Raw genomic sequence first — 20,059 nt, 5'->3', positions numbered from 1 at the left:
ATGGTCAGCACTTTCTGGTGGTGGCCCAGACATAAACAAGGTCAAGCAGGCCTTTAATCCCAACACTTAGGAGGCAGGGACAGGAGAATCTCTGTGAGCTCAAGGCTGACCTGGTCTACATACTAAGATCCAGGATGGTCAGGGCTACACAGATGCCTGTCTCAAAAACCAAAAGGAAAAGGAGGAGGAGGAAGAGGAAGAGGAGAAGGTGGGGTAGGAAGAGGAGGAGGAAGAGGAAGAAGAGGAGGAGGAAGAGGAGGAAGAAGAAGAGGAAAAAGAGGAGGAGAAAGAGGTGAGGTAGGAAGAGGAGGAGGAAGAGGAAAAGGAGAAGGAAGACAAAGAAGAAGATAGCAACGTCTCTGAGGGGAAGTAATACTGTTTTCCCCTGCTCTCCAGGAAGAGTTCACACATTTCCAACAACTTGTCAGGTGGATCAGCTTGCAGGCCAGAGTGATGGGCAGGACCGCACTGGAGACTGCTTGTCTGCTCACCTCAGCTGCTCTGGGTCATTCTAACGGCAAGGTGAGTACTCCTGGGTGGATTTAGGGTGTCACTGGATCTCTCTGCTCCTCTTCTCAATGCTGACCACTGGCTTTCCTTTTTCTGCCTTTCATTATTATTTAACTGGTCTTATTGAGGAAGGGTGGTGGAGCCTGGCTTGTTAGGACCACACTCGCGGACCCTAAAAGTGTCTGTCACACCCTTCATTGACAGTAATTTTGTACCTTAGTATGTAATGCCTAGACCAGGAGTCAAAGACTTGGTTTATGGCCCAATACAACCAGGCCTTGTTTCTGCCCCCGCCCCCCCCACCCCAAACAGGGTTCCTCTGTGTAGCCCTGGCTGTCCTGGATCTCACTTGTAGACCAGGCTGGCCTCGAACTCAGAAATCCGCCTGCCTCTGCCTCCCAGAGTGCTGGGATTACAGGCGTGCTCCACCACTGCCAGGCTCAGGCCTTGTTTTTATAAATAAAGTTTTATTGAACACAGCCAGACAGCATTTATGCATTTCTATGGTTCTTGCAACAATGGCAGAACTGAATAGTTACTACAGACTTTATGGAACATAAAACCCCAATTATTTACTACCTGGTCCTTTATGGAAAAGTTTTGCCAATTCCTGCCCTAGGCTTCTTAACTTTAATTAGTTTCTCTTCTTTTATTCTTGTCCCTTTAGGGTCTATTCTGCACACAGTGGCAGGAGGTCATCCAGACAACAGTTCTTTCCTGAGGCTCTTAGCATAAACCTTTGCTCTGAAAGGCAAGGTCTGCCAGGCCCCATGCCCGCTAGGCACTCTAGCTGACCCTTGAGTGTAGGATAGGACATCTCCCCCTCTTTAAATGAATGTCACTACCTCAGAGAGGAGGGCTTCAAGGCCCTGGCTCCTTCATGGCTCCTTCTTGCATGCAATAAGTGTTGTGCCTTCTCTTCTGGTTCTGAATCAAAGGCAGAGAACCCAGCAAGTAAGCACTGGTAGCCAGAAAGGCATATCTTACATCTGCACCCAGACCAGACCCCGCCCCCACAAACCCCAGTGATTTGGGGTAACAGCTGGTCTCTGGGTCCACATCTAATCAGGAAATCAGGAGCAATGAGAATCTTTCATTTCCACTGAAAAACAAAACTACAGCAAAGTTAAAAACTGCAGTTGACTTTGGCAATTCTAGAAGCAGTAAGCCCTTGGTTCCTATAACAGAAGAAACGAGTTGGCGTTAAGGTCAGGAAAGGGCTGATGAAATCAGAACCCGGTAGATTGTTGTCGGTCCTCTGGGAGGGACTTTCTCACCATGTCTGTGTGGAGATTTGGCTAGGCTCTTTCCTGTCTTCTTGGAAAGCCAAGGAAACAAGTTAGCTGCAGTTGCCCACATTAGCATGAGTGACTCCATTCTGGTGCCAGTGTGTGCCCTCCACAGGCGCCCCATCCTAACAAAGCGTTTCACAAGTGTCTCGTTTCTGTGTAAGGCTTAAAGGAGACCCTCTATGATAATCGCACAATCGGCACACTGCAATCACTTTAAGTACTCTGTGTGGTATATGTGCAGGAGGTGTGGACACACGCGTGTGATTGGATGTCAGAAACCGAGGGATATCATGCTAAATGAAATGAGCCAGTCCCAACAGGATGAATCCTGCATGCTTGCTTCTTCTATTTACAAGGGATATCTAAAGCAGAACATAGGAGTGGAAAGTGGTGATTGGGAGGGACTTTGGGGATCAGGAGATAGAGAGCTGACATCCAAAAGGCATTGGAGGGGGAAAAACGTCCTGAAACCTGCTATAAAAACAGTGCTCATAAAATTCACAAAACCACCCTTTGAAAGTGTACTAAAGGCTGAGCTCAGAGCAGGTGCCTTTTGTTTTTTGTTTTTGGATTTGTTTTTTTCAAGACAGGGTTTCTCTGTGTAGCCCTGGCTGTCCTGGAACTCACTCTGTAGACCAGGCTGGCCTCAAACTCGGAAATCCACCTGCCTCTGCCTCCCAGAGTGCTGGGATTACAGGTGTGCGCCACCACCGCCCAGCGAGCAGGTGCTTTTTATCACATTGAGTTTGGGGTTGGGGAGGTGGGGAGGTGGGGAGATGGGGAGATGGGGAGGTGGGGAGATAGGGAGCTAGCATGCAGACTTTAGGACCTGAGATCAGGACCCCAGCACGCACACGGAAACCTGGACATGGGGAGGACACGCTTGTAATCCCAGTCCTGTGGAAAGGCAGAGAGATGAGTCCTGTGTTATGAGTCTTGGGGTGTCCAAGGTCTTGGTGTCTCACACAAACTTGACAAAACAAAAACGAGTAGGGAAAAAGTCTAAGAAAACATCCTTCAAGAGACTGGGGTGAGGAGTTTTCTGAGCAGGTGACCTTGTAGGGAAGGGGCACTAGAAGGGGCGTTCGGTGATTTCTTGCCATTTGACAAATGAGATATGATTTTAGATGATCCGTGGTGTGTGTGTACCCACTCCCACTGGCCATACAACATTTTAAGCATATATGTATACCCAACCATGCATATTCATGAAATGGTAAATGGCGTTTCTTCAGACAGACGTGCCTCCACTGTGCTGTGTCATACACTGGCAGGCCGTATTATTCCTTATGCCAGACATGCCTGACCACAAATTACTCACAGGTGCAGAGGTGCTCAGTACTGCCCTACCAGGGAAGGGATAGCTCAGGATACCTTGGGTTCCCAGCCTATCCCTGTGCTTGCCTAACCTGTCCTGGGGGATGCTGGCCAACTAGTCTGCCATTCAGGTGAGCCCAGGATCCTCAAGAGATCTTGTCTCTAAAAAAGTAAGGTGGAACGCTACAGAGGAAGGCACTGAAGTTGCCCTCCGGCCTCACCATAGTCATGACAAGAGCATTCTACGTTCAGGTGCATGCACAGCACACATACGTGAAGCCACCTACAGGCAAGAATTGTCTGTTCATCTCTCATCCTGTTCTATTTTCTTCTGGGGTTTTGTATTTCTAAGCTTATCATTATTAGAGCAGAATCTGTATAGTTCGAAGCGCCTAGTTAGCTGTCTGCTGCTACAGCCACGGCAGCCAGATGTGCATCAAACAAACGAATCCTGCAAATGCCTCTTCCTCGGAGTATGATAATGTGCATAATGAAAGGAATCTGCAGGTCTCTCCTGTTCTGATACCTGGATGAAAACTTGTAAGCTACTGTGTGTGTGTGTCTGTCTGTCTAGAGAACCCTAACACAGCTTATCTCCTAGTTTGTTGTGTTTTTGTTTTGAGATAGAATCTATGTAGCCCTGGCTGTCCTAAAACTTGTATAGATCAGCCTCGTTTCAAACTCACAGAGATCCACCTGCCTCTGCCTCCCAGGTGCTGGAGTTAAAGGAGGGTACAGACCCCACCCCCTTCAGGTACATTTAGATCCTATCAAGCTGACAATGACCACAGGTGGCCATGCTTTTGATCTGCCCAGTGTACGTTAGGGGGCTGAGAGCCAGGAAATGAGAAGTTGAAGTCTTATACAACTTTCTTGCTCAGAGCCGTTCCCTTTCCTTATCCACCTGTATCTTTGAGGCAGCTCTGAGGACTAGCATCGACTAGAGACAGGAAGGAAGCAGGGTGCTCTAAGGCCCTTTCTGGCTCCTTTTCTAAGGTGTCCTTTGTATTCTGAGGCCCTCCTCCTAAGGAGCATGAGAACCAGCTCAGAACAGGGCATGGGTGGGCTAACCTGTGACTGGGCTAGCCTGTGTCTGAAGGGCATGGGTATGGGCAGGGCTGGGATGAAAGTGGCAAGGGGAGTTTCATGTGAGGAGACCCATTGGGCTTGAGAAATAGGACACACACTTGGAATGACACACCTGGTGTCTTCCAGGAGAGTGCCCAGACCCAAGGGCACTCAGGATTTGAGGAGAAGCCCATACCAAGGGGGCTGGGTGCCAGGGCTGCCCAGTAAGGATTGTGCTGCTGCTTCTAATGGGTCTCAAATCATAACTCCAAGAACACCGAGGTTTGAGTATTTAGAGTTCTGTAAAGCTTTATTAAGTGCAACCTTATCTCTAAAATAGAAACACATAAAATCCCACACATTCCCTTTCAACATTCTTCCTGGGAGACCCCGGCTTCTCTGGGAGACCTGGAGCAGTCTTCCCTCCATTATTTATTGGCATCTTGGTCAAGGATGGAAGCCGATTTGGCTCAAATTAGGTGAACTATTTAATCGGCAACATGAAGCATTTACACTAATACGGTATCTGAACACCCCAGTATCTGAGGCCCCATCTGAATCAGCTCCACAGCTCGCCTCCTGCTCTAGTGAGGCCCCAAGGTTTGCATATCCCTGGCTGCAAACACCTGGGTTCTAAGGAAGGGCAACGGGGCTCTCAGGTCTTACATGGCTTTGCAACCAAGCCTATCTATGTTTGTTGGGTAGGTGGGGGTTCGTAGATCAGGTGGGTACAGGCACAGCACTTTGAGAAATGGCTGATCTGGGGCCTGGCCAGATTCAGATGACGAGGTCTAGTCCCTCATGGTGTATGCACTGCTGAGGGACCCGTGAGGGAGAAGGCACGTTCACAAGCCAGGCACTTGTCTTGAGAGGCAAAAGGAAAAGGCAGAAAAATCATTCAGCTGAGAAGATCAGAGGCATGGACACCACTGGGCACCTAGAGGTGAGGAGAACCGGGATCGTCCCGGGAGGCCCTTGCCAGGGAGTCAGCAGAGCTGAGGGACCAACCGAGGCAGCCGAGCACGGGAAGGGGCGGCCTCTGGCCAGAGTTTTCTTCTTAGAGTCCAGTGTGGAGGAGAAAAGACAAGATTAGCGAACAGAGTGAATATAAATACCAGCGTCTCCCCTGAGAGCCTCAAGGGAGACGGGAGCTGCAGGACCTGGGGAGAGAGAAGGCAGGGTCAGAGGGACAGCCAAGGAGTGGGCAGTGGGGCTGCTGGGCGGGTGCTTAGCTCCTCACGCTGAACCCTGTATGGTAGCTCATGCCTGTATCAGGGCCAAACACCAACCCCGTGAAGGGAGCAGGTAAGAAATAATGGAGAAACCTGCTTCAGTGTTAGTATCTGTGGATCCCCAGCTGCTGCGTGGGTGGGATGGCCCAGCAGTCAGCTCTTAATAGACAACGGATGGTGAACAACGGTCACCTCTGGGGCCCTGCAAACATGGATGGAGATGGAGCTCCTAAGGTGGTAAAGACACGGACACTTCCGGGAAGCCTGTCCTACCCTAGGCACTCTCTGAAGACAGCTGCTGGGGGAGGGGTTGTCATGGCTTTCATAGAGAAGGGCCCTCCCTCCTCCTGATGGAGATCTGGGGTGCTTACCGCGTCTCAGGCTATTAGTCGCTCTCCATCAGTTCAAGTAACATGTCCTCCACGTCTCTAAACTGAGGGTGGAGAGAGACAAGGGAGTGGTTAGACCAGCCCAGAGAATTCTCCTTTTGGTCTGGCTCAGTTATCCTCAGCCCCTGGTTGAGTACTGGGACCTGAGGTGAGAAGGCTAGCACTCTCAACTGGGCTCAGTCAGTGACTACCACAGAGGGTTCCTTGTGCCGAGGGGTTTGGCTAAGACCTCAGATGATGGCTTCTTCTATATCTCTAACCCTTAAAAAAAAGTCTGCAGTTAGTTCCCCCTTCATTAGCTTCTGGTGCCAGGGTGGAGGGAATCTAGAGCTAGTCCATGCCAAGGCCAGAGCCCAGGATCATGTTAAGATTACCCGCTCAGTCTCTGAGGTAAGCTGTGCTTACCTTGATGTGGTATAGTATCTGCCAGAACATGGAGTCACAGCTTCGGTACCTTTCCTGGGGGCACAGCTGCCACATTAAAGGCAGCTCGTAAGGAATCAGCTGACTGGGGGTCATAGCAGTTCCCAATTTGACATCTTCCTGGCGCATGATCACCTGGAATTTTCCGTCACTCTGCAGAGAAGAAGAGAACACAGCTTTGCCTCCTGCTGACCACTCTCAGGCACCACCGAACAAGGCCACCAGCGTCCATTCTGTCACTCAAGAGCCCGGGGCTGACCCAACAGATGCCACCCCTGGACTCAGTTCCACAGGCTGCATACACAATCTTAAGGACTCAGTGCTGGGTGTCATTTCTTAGACATTATCTATTTTTTTCCGTTTATTTACTTATTTGAGACAACATCTCTTAGAGGCTTGGAGGTTCACCAAAAAACACCTCCCCTAAAAAACAAAACCGACAAAAAAACAAAACCTAAACCCAAACCAAACAAACAAACAAAAAAATGTCTGGTTTGGCTGGTCAGTAAGCTCCTAAGATCTGAGAGTAGTTGCTTCCTGGGTGTGGCCTCCCTAGCTATGCCCACCATGCCGGCTTTCTCAACTTGAACTCTGGGGACTGGATTCAAGACCCTATATTTACAAACACTTTAGCAACCTTACCCAGCCTTACCAGCGACCTGACTTTTTGTGTACCATCCTCTTTTAAATGAGCTATTATCTGTCTATGGGAACTGTAAATGAAATGCACTGTCTTTTCTAGCAGAGATATTTCTCATTTTCTAAATGAGACAAAGGAATCACCACCTTTAAAGAGGTTAGCATGAGGTTCTAGGGCAAAAAAATCCCTTACAGCCCGTACGTTTCCAAGACCTAAGTATGTATTCAAGGCTGTAATCTGTTCTCAAAGTTGTTCCTCCTGTCTCCCAAGTGCTGAAATTAAGGGAGAATACCACATAGGCACAGATATGCTACAACCTGCAGAGTCAGACCTTGTCCATCCTGTGTGTCCTGGGAATCTAACCCAGGTCAGCAGGCTTGGTGGTAAGGACCTTCTCAGCCACCTCACCAGCTCCTGAAAATGAGTTGTATCCACCAATTTGGGATGGAAAAAATGCATACAAAAATTCACTGCCAAAACACACAAAACATCCTCTCCCCCCCCCCCCCCCATACAAGCAAATCCTACAAGATAGCCCAGTTAAGACCTGGTGGGTCTAAGTGGCACAAGACTGCAACTTGGTAGGCTGAGGCAGGAGGATCCTAAGTTCAAGGCCTGCCTGGGATACAAAGGGAACTTAAGGTCAATCTAAGTAGCTAAGCCCAAGTCTCAAAACTGAAAATCGTGTACTAAGGTCTGGGCTGCTGCTCTGCAGTAGAGTTCTCGTCCGTTATGTACAGAGCCCTGGGTTCGTCCATCAGCTGTGCAGGGGAAGAGAAAGCAACTTGAAACTCCAAACAAGACGACTCAAACACATGACATGCAACCACAAACCGTGAGTTCACAGTGCGCTGACCCCCACTCCTCACAGTGCACCACAGCACAACGCACTTCTCCCCTCCCCCTACGTCTATTTTCTTTCCCCACAGGACTTATCGCCAGCCTCATCATTGCAGGGGCTACCCCATTCTCCACTAGACCACCTTCCCAAGAACAGGGTTCCTGCCACACTCCCTGCAAGCCCCCAAGCCCCCAGTGCAGACCAGTGCTTGGGCTTCACGCTAAGCATGAACATGAGTATGTTTTTCCCAAGGTGAGAACAGTCCAGTGAAATGATCTGCCGACGAGATCAGGTGAATCTGTTAAGTCAGATTGTGGTGCCAGGTGTGATAGCCCCACCATTCACAGCCCATGAGTCAACCATCTAACCACTGTTGTTATAGTCTTTTTCCTTATTAACTCAAGTGACCGCTTACATGTTTAAAAGCCTGGCTTCCTCAGTCATGGGAACTAAACCTTGCCTTGCAGTTTGCTACCGGGCTCCTGTACAGATCTCTTCTATCACAGCTCTGGAATACTCTCTGGCTAATGGTTTGAGTGAAAAGCTAGTTAAAAAAAAACCAAAAAAAAAAAAAAAAACCCAAAAAACCCCTCAAACCCAACTAGATATATGTAAACTTAGCATTGTAAAATGACAGTAAGAGTGTAAATTTAAGAGCCCGGAATTGTGGCTCCACCATTTGCTAGCGGCGGCGCCCCCCCCCCCCCAAGTCAGCGAGGTTTACAAGCTCCACCCTCTGCTAGCAGTGCCCAGGTCTGCGTGGAGGCTCTCGAGTCCCAACTTTGCGGGAGTGGGGACTGTTCCCAGGTCCTAGCATATCACACAATGTCTCCCGCAGTCTACTTTTGCTCTCATAGCATTCCTTGGCTTTACAAGTGGAACACTTTTCAATAATTTCTGCTGGAAAGTAACTCTCTAGAAGAAAGCATCAACATTCATTAAGACCCAGGCGGAGGCTTCCACACGCAAAACAAAGTTAAATCTTATTACCGACATGGATACCACTAAGCTACCTTAAAGATATTCCAATTTTATGGCTTGGGAAAGCCTTGTTTCACCCTGAATGATAAGTCACACACCCCAGGCTACATGCGAGAGGGGCTTGTCACTGAGTTCCGGGGGGCGCTCCCACTCTCCCCCAGGCCCACAGGCCCGACTCAAATGACGTTCATCTGGGGTCTCCTTAGTGCTCCAGTTTCAGGCACAAGGGACCCTCTGTACCCTGGTCACCTGCTATGAGGACCCCCAGACCCAGACAGGGCACATCCCCGCCGTCCCACCTGCTAGCCCCAAGGCTGTTGGTACCTTGATAACTATGGGTAGCCAGCTTCGACGAAATTCATCCAAGTACACGTGCTTCTCCCAGATCCACAGGCGGTCGGGGTGTGGGGGTCTCTCCGGCCTGCTTGCCTTTTGGGTAGCCATGGTATCCAGTTGGAGCAAGAAGCAGAAAACTGCAACGCCAGTCTGTGATAAAGCTACTTCCTAAGTGGTGAGTGTGAGAAACTCAGGCTATTTATCACCACCAGGTGTGGGCCTGTGCCCCCTGGAGCGAGGCGGGGCGGGGCAGGGTGGGGCGGGGCATCGTAGTGTGGGTGGGGCGAACCACGAGGACGTTATGCAGGACAACTAGGTGGACTTCTGGAACAGAGGTAAGGTCTAGGCTTGCAGACCTGACCCCATCAAACCTAGGGTTCTTCAAGGCCCCCAGGAGATCTTGCTTTTCTCCAGGTACCTGCGGCCACAGGAAAGGTACCCAGGTCCTGTCAGGAAACACTCTCCTATGTTTCCTTTATGGTGAGACACCCCCTCCCTAGTCAGCCACCTTGTGTGACTGTACAAGCCAAACTCCCTTTGCAGGCAGGCCACCCAGAGTGAGGTCCATCTACATATCTTCTGGGATCAGAGACCGTCCTGGGTTCTCCAGGTCACCTTCAGCCTGTCCTTTTGGGTGTCAGAGGCAGTTTCCTTTGCAAAGTTCAGTCCCCTCCCTCTTCCGCACATGACTTTTTCCATGGCTCTGACGAGGCTGTGGCCTTCTAATAGGTCTTGCGAAACCTACTTTTGAAAACATGGGTTTACTGTCTTTGTGCTCCGACTTAGTGAACGCATCATTCCAGACCCATGCTTAAAAAGAAGCCCTCCCTACACCCAAGATCAATGGATTTGGAAAGTCTCTGAGTTGCTCAATCAAAACTGTCTCATTGTAAACAAATAAGGAAAACCAACTTCTCTTTATTTGACAGTAACTCGTGCCCATTAAGGCAATTAAGAAATTAAATGGAAACCATGTAAAACCCAGTTCCAGGCCGGTCGCTTCAAACAGCCCTGCAGCCAGCAGTTCTGAGCCTCACTCTCCGGTTCTTTCTTTCCCTGAGACCCGTGGAGGAAGCCATTTGTGGTCTTTGGAAGGTCAATGAATGATCAGGTGTGGACATCTGGTCAAATCCCCCAGATGTGCCAAGATGGCCTGAGGTCAGCCAGGTGTGCTCAGAAAAGAAACAAAGACACCAAGCCCAGCAAGCCAGCTCTGAGGGACTTTGGCCTTCAGAACTCAGACTGGAGGTCTGGGGCTGATTTCCCTGTAGTCGGCTCCTTCTTTCCAGACCCAGGTCGCTGCATAGAAAGATGAGGACTTTTGGGATAAGCTTGGTGCGGAAGTTCTGGGTGAGTGCCACCTTAGCAATAAGATTATTACTTATTTTTAATTCATTATGTTGTGTTTGTATTTGGCGGTACCTGCCATGTAGGGCTTGTGGGAGTCAGAGAACAACGTTGTGGAGACAGGCATCCTCCCCACCCTGGGATTAAACTCTGGTTGTCCCTGGCTTGGTGGCAGACATTTCCACCCATAGAGCCTTCTCACTGGCCCCACAAGTCCAGTTTAAATTGTGCTGGTGGGCACAGCTTTTGTGGCAAGGGGGAGAGTCCTCCAGGAGTGCCCGGGTGGCCCAAGCCAGGCACAGGCATGTCCCCAAGAGCTAGAATGTCACCGAATCTGTTGATTTCCTTCCTACATTCTCTGCTTTCCTAGGTGGTGTTGGGAAAAGCAGTATTCATTTGCTAGGCAAGGGTTCTAGGATTCCGGTCCCTTTTCTCCTCACTCTGAAAAATATTTCTGTAAGTTTGCACAAGGGCTTTTTGATACTGAGCTAGAGGTAGACTTCATTCTTGGGCAGTGGTGTTTCATTCAGAAAGGTTCCATAAGAATGAAATAGTCCCCCCTCGCACCCCCCCCCCAGTGGGTCAGGTGTCCGCTTTGATACTTTTAAAATGTAAATTCCACAACCCAGGGTGGGGGCGGGGAACAATAGCGATTGTGTGGTCTCCAGCGGGAGGAGCTGCCAGCCAGGCTAAGTATCCTCAGCTATCTCAAGGCTCCAGGCCTGTCAGCCAGAGTTTTCGAATTTTCTGGTCCCTTTTGAACCTTTCTTTTGTTAGTCCTTGGGTTCCCAAGGGTATAAGCATCTGAAAACTGTCATCCTGCAAGGCCCCTGAAGTGATGCCTTTGTGTCTCCCTTGACGCTATCACCTGTGAACTTGATCAGGCCTTTGCCAGCTTGGCCTCAGCTGCGTTGAATGAGTAGAGGAAACGCCCCCATCTCTGATCCTCCAATAAGGTCATGTTACGGGAAAGGGGCGTGGTTGAGAGCCAGAAACCCCTGTTATCAGCTCAGGAAAGTTTAGTTTTTAGCGCTAAGAGTTCGCTCCAGGCATTAATGTGGAACGCTCTAGTCAGGCGTAAGGAAACCATCCTCCCTGTTTGGGTTCCAAGTAGTGGCCAAAAGGAGGAACCGTTCTAGAACCTCCCGACTACAAGTATGGTCCTTTGAGCTAACAGAGGCGCAGCTTCACCTAGAGCTTGTAAAGAATGGGGATTGCAAGCCCTCCTGGCCCTCTGCAGCTAGATTGCCCTGGATCTGGAACCCTAGGGATTCCTGACCAGAACGAGGGAGTCAGGGGGTGGGCTGGGGTAGTGGATGGAGGTGTTTCAGAAGGGGGAGATGACACCCGTAGCATACTTCATTTCCTTGTGACACAGGAGTTAGGCACAGGTTTGGCTCTCTCGCAAAGTGTTTGTTCTTAGAGGAAAGTGCTGGTAGCCAAGGTCACTCTAACTTAGCCAGTGATGCCTCTGGCTGTAAAGGGCCCAAGTCAGTGATTCTCAACTTTCCTAATGCTGAGACCCCTTCCTCATGTGGCGATCTAAAACTAGTTTCATTTCTACTCCATAACTGCAATTTTGCTACTTTTATGAATCGTCATGTAGATATTTGACATTCCGGATGTATTTTCATTGTTACAAAGTGACCCAAGGAGTTGCGACCCACAGGCTGAGAAATAATGTCCTACATCAAGCCGCACAGAATCAGGGAAATTGAGGCTTGAGCAGAATCTTCAGTCTGTTTGTCTTTCTGCTTGTTTAAAGGACACTTGGGCTGATTCGATAAGTCCTCCTCTAGGAGTTGAGCGATAGTTTTGGAGGTGTGTACAGATTTATAAAACTAAATAACCATGAAAATGTCAAAGCTTCTCTTTCAACAGTCGTATCTCATTGTAGACCTCAAAATTTACTTCTTTTCCGTTAGATCTGCCACGTCCGATCTTTTATGGGCAGGAAACCAGAGCACAAAGTGTCTTAGAACTATAAAGGTCTGAGATCTCGCCAGTGTATAAAACACAGAAGCCCCAGTGTGTGTGAGGTGTCCGGGATCCATGCTTGTGCCTGGAGTAGGGAAAGATGATAAAAACTATCGATCAAGTGAGCTCGGGGTATTTTATCATAGGGCTTGAAATTATATCTACCATTAATGGACAGCCCGGGGTGAGGACCTTTCTAATGGAGGCACGCTAAATTGTGTCACTGTTAAGCTACTATTTAAATTTAAAGTGTTCCCTGGAAGTTTTAGTGAAGGAACATCCTAGGGTGCATGTAGGGAATCTTGGTAAAATGCAGATTCTAATTTGGGAAAGTTGGGGTGAACCTTAAGAATCTGCATTTTAAACAATATTTTTCATTTTATGAGTGTGGATATTTTGCCTGCATGTGCATGTGCGGAGTGTGTGCCTGGTGCCTACAGAGACAAACCAGCCAGAAATTGGAGTTGCAGATGCTGTGCATGGGTGGTGGGGATCAAGCTTTGGTCTTCTGCAAGGGCAGTATTTCTTGAGCTAGCTTTGTTACTTCAAAGTTATTTTGTATGGAATTCTAGTCAGTTAAGAGGGGTGGGGCTTACTTTTATATCCAAAGTATTTGAATATATTAAACTGTGAGCATGAGGTAGCAACCTAGTCGAATTATACCTTCTCCAGTATTTTCACCCATCTCCTAAACACTGGTGACTAGTTTTTTCTGGTCAAGAATTCTTCCACTACCATTATTAAATATCAAGTTTCTGGGTAGATGTGGGTCTCTTTCTGAGCACTGTCTGTTCTGTTGTGTCTCTATGATAAAACCACACTTCTGAATAAATCATTTATGGACTTTTTAAATACCAAGGAGACCTTGCCCTTTTGATTTTTTTCAAGATTATTTTAACTGCCTATGGGTGTCTGCACCTTTGCATTTAGTGTTTGGGGGATTTGACTGACATCTTACTGAATGCGTATACCAGGCAGAAACTAGTCTTCATTGGGGTTTTATAATATCTTCATGAAGTGGTGTTGTTTCTTTTTGTTTGGCATTGTTCTATTGTTTTAGTTTCGTTGAATGGTGTGTGTGTGTGTGCGCGCGCTCACGTACATGTGCGTGTCTGTGTATATATATGTGTGTTTGTTGCATGCCCATTAGAGACATACAAAGACCAGAGTGGAACACCTGATGTCTTCCTCTGCTGCTTTTCTCCTCTCTGTAAGACACAGTCAATCACTGAACTGAAAGTTTGCCATTTTGGCTAATAGCCAGCAAGCTCACAGGATCCTTCTGTATACACCTCTTAAACCTGCAGCCATGCCTGGCTTTTTAAATGAGTGCTAGAGATTCGACCTCAGGCCTTTTGCTTGTATGGTGGGTGCCACTTCCTGGAATGATGGCTGGTACACTGTTGAATTTTCATGCTGTTCTTACACATAGCATCCCTAGTAGATGCTCATATCGATTTTACTGTTGGTTTATCTGTAACAGTTTTTCGTCCCCCGTCCTTAGATAACTGTCTCCGTCAATCTTTCAGTATCTGGCTCTGTCTTTTTTGTCTCTGTGAGTTTCGCCCCGTTTGCTAGACTCCAGTACCCAGCGGGGGTCAGCCCTGGTGGTCCTCTCTCTTTAGTAAGAATACCTGAGGGCTGTGTAGACTCAGGCATACGATCCTTGTACCCAGGGAGCCTGAGGCAGGAGGACTGCCAGTTCTAGCCAAGACTTGGGACACACAGTGAGCCTGTATCTCAGAAGGAATGAGAAATAAGGAAATGTAAAAATAAATATGAAGAACACCTCTAAAGTTTAACTGCGCCTAGCATGCTGCTAGATGTAAGTATGGGAAGACACACAGTATTAGACTACAGCGTACTCTTACCCTTCTCTGTTCCCACCCTCCTTTTCTCCTGTCCTTTTTGCATGAATGTGTGTTGCACTTTCTCCATCTGTTCAATAAATCCGCAGTCCCAGGACACAGGTGTTTCATGTTGTTGACCCAGTACCCAGCGCCCCTGCTTCCTGGCCACCAAGCCCTCATTCTTTGGAAGTGCGTGGAGAATTTTCCATGTCCAACTTCTTCTTGTTCCTGGGAATGAGCGTGACTCCTGCCCAATCCCCGATAAACCAGATTGATCTGGCTAAGGCAGCTCTTGCTTGGGGATAGCCTGCTCTAGCCTATGAGACCCAAGATGGGTTTAGAACTAGAAAGATCTTAACTAGTGCTGTCTCCTCGCAGTCTCTTTCTTTTCTTTCTTTTCCTTGTTTGCAGTTCTTAGAGAGTGTTGAAACATCTGAGTCTACCCTCCGTGCCTTAGGTTTGCCCTTCTCTGTCTTTCAGCTAATACATCCCAGGAGGCGTTCTTACACTGGCTGTTCAGTTAGCAATTAACTCTCCAAGAGTAGTTGCTATGTGACTTATCTCAACTGGTAACATTTTCATTTCAGGAATTATAGGTATTTTTTTTTATCTCCACAGTTCATTCATGAGGATGAAGAAGTGAAGAATTCTGTTTTAAACTCGTTGGAAGGAAAATGTAAAACTATTTCTATGGCCATGGAGAAGTGCTTTTTTAAAAAAAAAAATCAAAAACTAAGATCTAAGCTCTGTCAACAGTAATGGACAAGAACACTCAATTGAAAACTTTTTAAAAAGTACAAGCCAGGTTGTAATAATAATTCATAATATTAGAAAATATGCACAGTACTTCTCTCTACATGAACGCAGGTGACAGGCAGTGAAGGAACTTGGGCAAATTGTTTAAGAAAGAGGCATGAATGCTAGTGAAGGCTTTGCTGGGAATCAGGAAGGAGGATCTCTGCCTGCCCGCTAAGTCCCTGTGAAGACATTCGGCATTGTTAGAAGTTAAAAAAGAAATGGATAGAGGTGTGTAGCGTGGCGTGGCTCCCTCCTGTCAGGTGGATGGAGCCTAAGCTGTCTGAAGCTGTCTGAGGGGCTCCGCGTTGGGGCGTAGTGGACTCCGACTGTGCAGGTGACTCTGTGTTGGCATTGCCTCGGTGGGGGAGGGGATGGATTTCAACTCAAATTGGAACATTACATTCAAGTTTAAAGATTTTTATTATTATTATTTTAGGTTTGTTTGTATTGAATGTATGGAGTATGTGCTGTGTACATGTAGACGTCAGAAGACAGCATCTAATCCCCTGGAACTGGAGTTATGTATGGATGTTTATGACCCATTGTATAGGTCTAGGAACTGAATCTGGGTCTTCTGTATGGACAAGCGCTTTTAATTACTAAACCATCTCTCCAGCCTAATATATATATATATGTGTGTGTGTGTGTATGTGTGTGTATACATATATACATATATATTTACATGTAATAATATTATAAGTAAATAAATATTAAGTATATAAATATGTTTAGATATTAAGGTTTGGAGCTGGGACCTTTTACCTTTCGGTCTAAACCTATAGAATTTTTTCTCACAACCTCTTTTTTTTGTTAAAAACCCTTTTCCTTTAAGATATGGTTTTGGTAAGTAGTTCACACTGCCCGTGAACATCCTCTGTAACCAAGGCAGACCTTGAATTTTAATCCTCCTGCCTCAGTCTCCCAAATAGCTGAGATTATAGATTGTTTCACCCGAACCAACATAGTTTCTCTCCTATGACCCAAGACTCGTCTTCAGAATTTTGTAGATGTCTACTGAAGCATCGCTTTAGTGAAGTGTGATCTATGTACATAGCGTGGTACCCAGCACAGCTAAGCACATCTACACAGTAGTGTGAGTCCGGGAGAGCTCAGAGTCGGTTCTATCGAGAGGAAGCAAGAGGCAGAGAAAGTGGCTTCGGGGTGAGAAGCATTGTGTGTTTGAAACTGGAATCATGTAGTTATGGCAGAGTCAGAAGCTGCCCCAACTATTTCCCCTGAGTTCTTGCATCAGTTTTCTCTGAGCAGAATGAAATGAATGCCTGGCACGTGTGTGTATGTGTGTGTGTGTGTGTGTGTGTGGATGTGTGTGTGTGGATGTGTGTGGATGTGTGTGGATGTGTGTGTGTGTGGATGTGTGTGTGTGTGTGTGTGTGTGTGTGGATGTGTGTGGATGTGTGTGGATGTTTGTGGATGTGTGTGGATGTGTGTGTGGGGGGGGCAGGATGAGTCCAATCCCCACGTAAACCACATATTGAAGTGGGAAGCAAATCCTTGTTACTGATGAATGAAAGAATCATGACAAGAAGCCCGTGCCTGGACCCCAGGAACTGGGTGGGGAAACCAGCATTTGTAGTTTGAGCTACCAAGTTTTGGGGAGAGTTCTTTTCTATTTGCGTTGAATACAGGCATGTAAATATGTCTACACAGATATTCTTGGCCGCTTTGTTCACGTGTGCCAACAGTACTGTTGGTGGGAACTCAAAGTGGGTGCACTCGCAGCGCCAGCCATTAGCTGTCTGTCTATTGCTGTTTAGTTCAAAGATGCTTAGTGTTAAGATTAAAAGACCATTAAGCGTTCTTTAAAGATGTATGGGATGCTGACCGCTACGAGAAAAGGAGAGTCATTGGTTTGAAAGACTGGAGTGGTCCTGTGACCTGGAGTGTCCCTCGGACGAGCATCCACAACAACTGGAAAAGCTATCGGCAACAGAGAAGAGGCCTAGATGAGAAATAACCCTTGAAACCAGCGATGATGCTAAGCCCCCTCCTCCACCCTTACTTTTTGATTCAGGGAAATATTTCCTACTCCTGCAGTATAATTTTCCAAGATTGAAGAATTTGAACGTGATGTGTAAAGAAGCAGCCATGGCAGGCATGGTTCTAGGGGGACCACTTCCCTTTCCCTTTTCCCTTCCCTCCCTTCCCTTTTCCTTCGGTTTCTTGATCTGTGGCTTGGAAAACAGTCGACCTTCGGAGAATCATGCAAACAAAAAATGACACTTGCTGTAAAAAAGCTAGATTAAAGAAAAAAAAGAGTCCTAGCTGCATTTGAATACACCATGAATAATCATTGTATTATAATTTAAGTCTAGCTGTAGAGGAGCTGGCCCTGGACCTCCTCAACTCCAGATGCCTGCAGATGACAAGGCTTCCTGCCCCCAGGTGAGAGTCCCCTGTTAATCAGCAGGAAAGCTGGGGGCCTCGGTGCCCGAGTGACTCACAGATAGGATACAGAGTCTTTGTCCGGGGTGCAGCTTATTAATTTAATTCCCCTGCTTGCTCTGTGCTCTGTCTGGAGATGAAGCAGCAGTTTCATTTGAGGACAAGATGCCAGCTCACAGTGGGTTCCCGAGTCCCCAGTGCTGAAGGTGCTCGTTTTTTTGCCCGACTCTGCAAGCTTGCTTCCTCCCACTGAAATCTTGGAGCTGTGTTATGGCGAGTTGCAGAAATCCCACGGAGAAGGGGTAGAGAAAAGGTGAACTCAAAACTTCTCTTGCCAAGTCCACCACTGCCTGGGAGTTTTGGTTTTTTTTCTTGGGTTTTGTTTATTTGTTTGTTTGTTTTGCCATCTCTTTCCTTTGCATTCTTTACGCAGCCTACAATTGGTCTAAAGTGGCTGGGCTGTTTTGCCCACACTCCCTTGTCTCTAGACTGTCTTTATCACTCCTGACACCACAGTGAGATCTTTTAAAGTGTGACTCTGGCGGGTTACTGCCCTTAGGATAAATCACAAGCTCTAGAGTAGCTTATGTAAGATGGAAGGAGACCTTGCTTTATAAGGAACTAGACAGGGAACCTGGTGATGGCCACTGTCCACTAAGAGGCAGGAAAATGGTGGCCCATATGGGACAGGGATGGCAGAGATGAGGGAGAAATGAGGGGCTGCATACTCTTAGGAAGTAGAGTCAGTGGGAAGTGAAGAACTGACAGAAAGTAGAGTCAGTGGGAAGTAAAGAACTGACAGGAAGTAGAGTCAGTGGGAAGTGAAGAACTGACAGAAAGTAGAGTCAGTGGGAAGTAAAGAACTGACAGAAAGTAGAGTCAGTGGGAAGTAAAGAACTGATAGGAAGTAGAGTCAGTGAGAAATGAAAAACTGACAGGAAGTAGAGTCGGTGAGAAGTGAAGAACTGACAGGAAGTAGAGTCAGTGAGAAGTGAAGAACTGACAGGAAGTAGAGTCAGTGAGAAGTTAAGAACTGACAGGAAGTAGAGTCAGTGGGAAGTAAAGAAAGAATTGACAGGAAGTAGAGTCTGCAGAAAGTAAAGAATTGACAGGAAGTAGAATTTGTAGGAAGTAAAGAATCGACGCAAAGTAGAGTCTACAGGAAGTATAGAATTGACAGGAAGTAGAGTCTGCAGGAAGTATAGAATTGACAGGAAGCAGAATCTGCAGGAAAAAACATGTCTGCTTGGGTGGGGGGAGGATGGGTGAAAAAAGGAAGAGTAGAGTCTCTCTGCCCTCACAGCTTCTTCCTAGAAACTGTGGATGAGGTTGAAGCTTCCTGTAATGAGGACACAGGGAAAAGAATGGCTTCCCTTGCTTCTCCCTTTGCCCTGCCAAGCCATGAAATCTTAGAGAAAGACCATTGTACGTTTTTAATTTTATAAATACAATGTCAAAACGTAAGAAGGAGAGCCTATGGGGATAAAATGAATAATGTATTGCAAGGAGACTTTATTAAATGGGCTGGGTATCAAATCTGTTAGAGCTCAGCCCTCTCACATAAGGGGTTCTCAACCCAGGGGTCGTGACCCCCCTGGGGAACGAGTGACTTTTTCATAGTGGTCACATGTCATATATCCTGTACAGTAAATATTTATACTATGATTCACAACCAAAGCAAAATTACAGTTATGGAGTAGCTATGAAAATAACTATGGTTGGGGGTTGCCACAACACGAGGAACTGTATAAGAGGGTCGCAGCCTTAGGACGGTTGAGAACTACTGTCCCACATACAGAAGGTGAGGCTGGGTCATCTCTCCTCCTATTGGCAACGAGCTGCAGCTAGGCTGTGAACACCCCAGACTTCTGCTTTTGCAGACCTCGGTGGCTGAGAGTGTGAGACCCTGAGACAGGTCCAGGGATAGAGTACTGGACACGTGGCCAGACCTTGGGCAGAACCCTGTGCAATGACACCTGGGTAAAGTCACCACAAGGATGGGGTCATTTGAATGGGAATGACCCCTTCCCCCCATAGATTAGATGCTGCTTGGTCCTCAGTTACTGGAGCTGTTTGGGGAGGGTTAGGAGGTAGACTTGCTGGTGAAAGTGTGTCACTACAGGCAGGGCTCCAGAGTTCCAGATGTCCTGTCCTGTGCCATTCCCTGCTTTACCTTTGCAGAACTATGAGCTCTCGGCTACTATGCCTGCCCACTGCCACACCTCAGCATGAGCATGATGGGTCCTTCCCCCTCTGGAACTGTAAGCCCCAAAGAAACTGTCTTCTATGATTTACCTTGGTCATGGGGTTTATCACAGCAGTAGAAAATAGCCAATCCAAAACTGGACCAGGCAACATGAGGCTATGAACACTGTATGACATCTCAGAAAAGTGAGCAAGATGGGTCCAATTCACGCTGTCCAAAGTGAGCATGTTAAGACAGAAAAGAGGGGGTTGTGCCCTTGGGACACATCTGGCATCATGGAAAGAGAGTCGGGCTCTGGCACTGCTAGTTGCTGAAAATTTACTTATTCTGTGCCAGGTTTGGATATGAATTCATTTTTAAGTCATACAAAAAAAAAAAAAACCACCAACAACAACAAAAAAAACCCCTGTGAGATGAGGAGATTACCTTCGTTCCCACGTGAAGAAATG

The 20,059-nt window shown here is 47.3% G+C and overlaps 1 protein-coding gene across 1 annotated transcript; it reads right to left on the bottom strand.

Annotated features, from left to right (window-relative positions):
- Nucleotides 1–5,278: 5,278 nt before the first annotated feature.
- Nucleotides 5,279–9,209, bottom strand: Tcl1a (TCL1 family AKT coactivator A). Its single transcript, XM_052186688.1, has 4 exons — nt 9,018–9,209; nt 6,214–6,384; nt 5,791–5,852; nt 5,279–5,347 (listed from the first exon to the last, which is right to left on the bottom strand). The coding sequence occupies exons 1-3, from the start codon at nt 9,135–9,137 to the stop codon at nt 5,805–5,807; spliced, it is 339 nt and encodes a 112-aa protein (XP_052042648.1). The 5' UTR covers nt 9,138–9,209; the 3' UTR covers nt 5,279–5,347; nt 5,791–5,804.
- Nucleotides 9,210–20,059: the final 10,850 nt, after the last annotated feature.

This window comes from Apodemus sylvaticus, chromosome 6 (genome assembly GCF_947179515.1).
Source record: "Apodemus sylvaticus chromosome 6, mApoSyl1.1, whole genome shotgun sequence".
Lineage (NCBI taxonomy): Eukaryota > Metazoa > Chordata > Mammalia > Rodentia > Muridae > Apodemus > Apodemus sylvaticus.
Note: the sequence above shows the minus strand (reverse complement) of the source record. Positions and strands in the feature narration are given on the sequence as shown.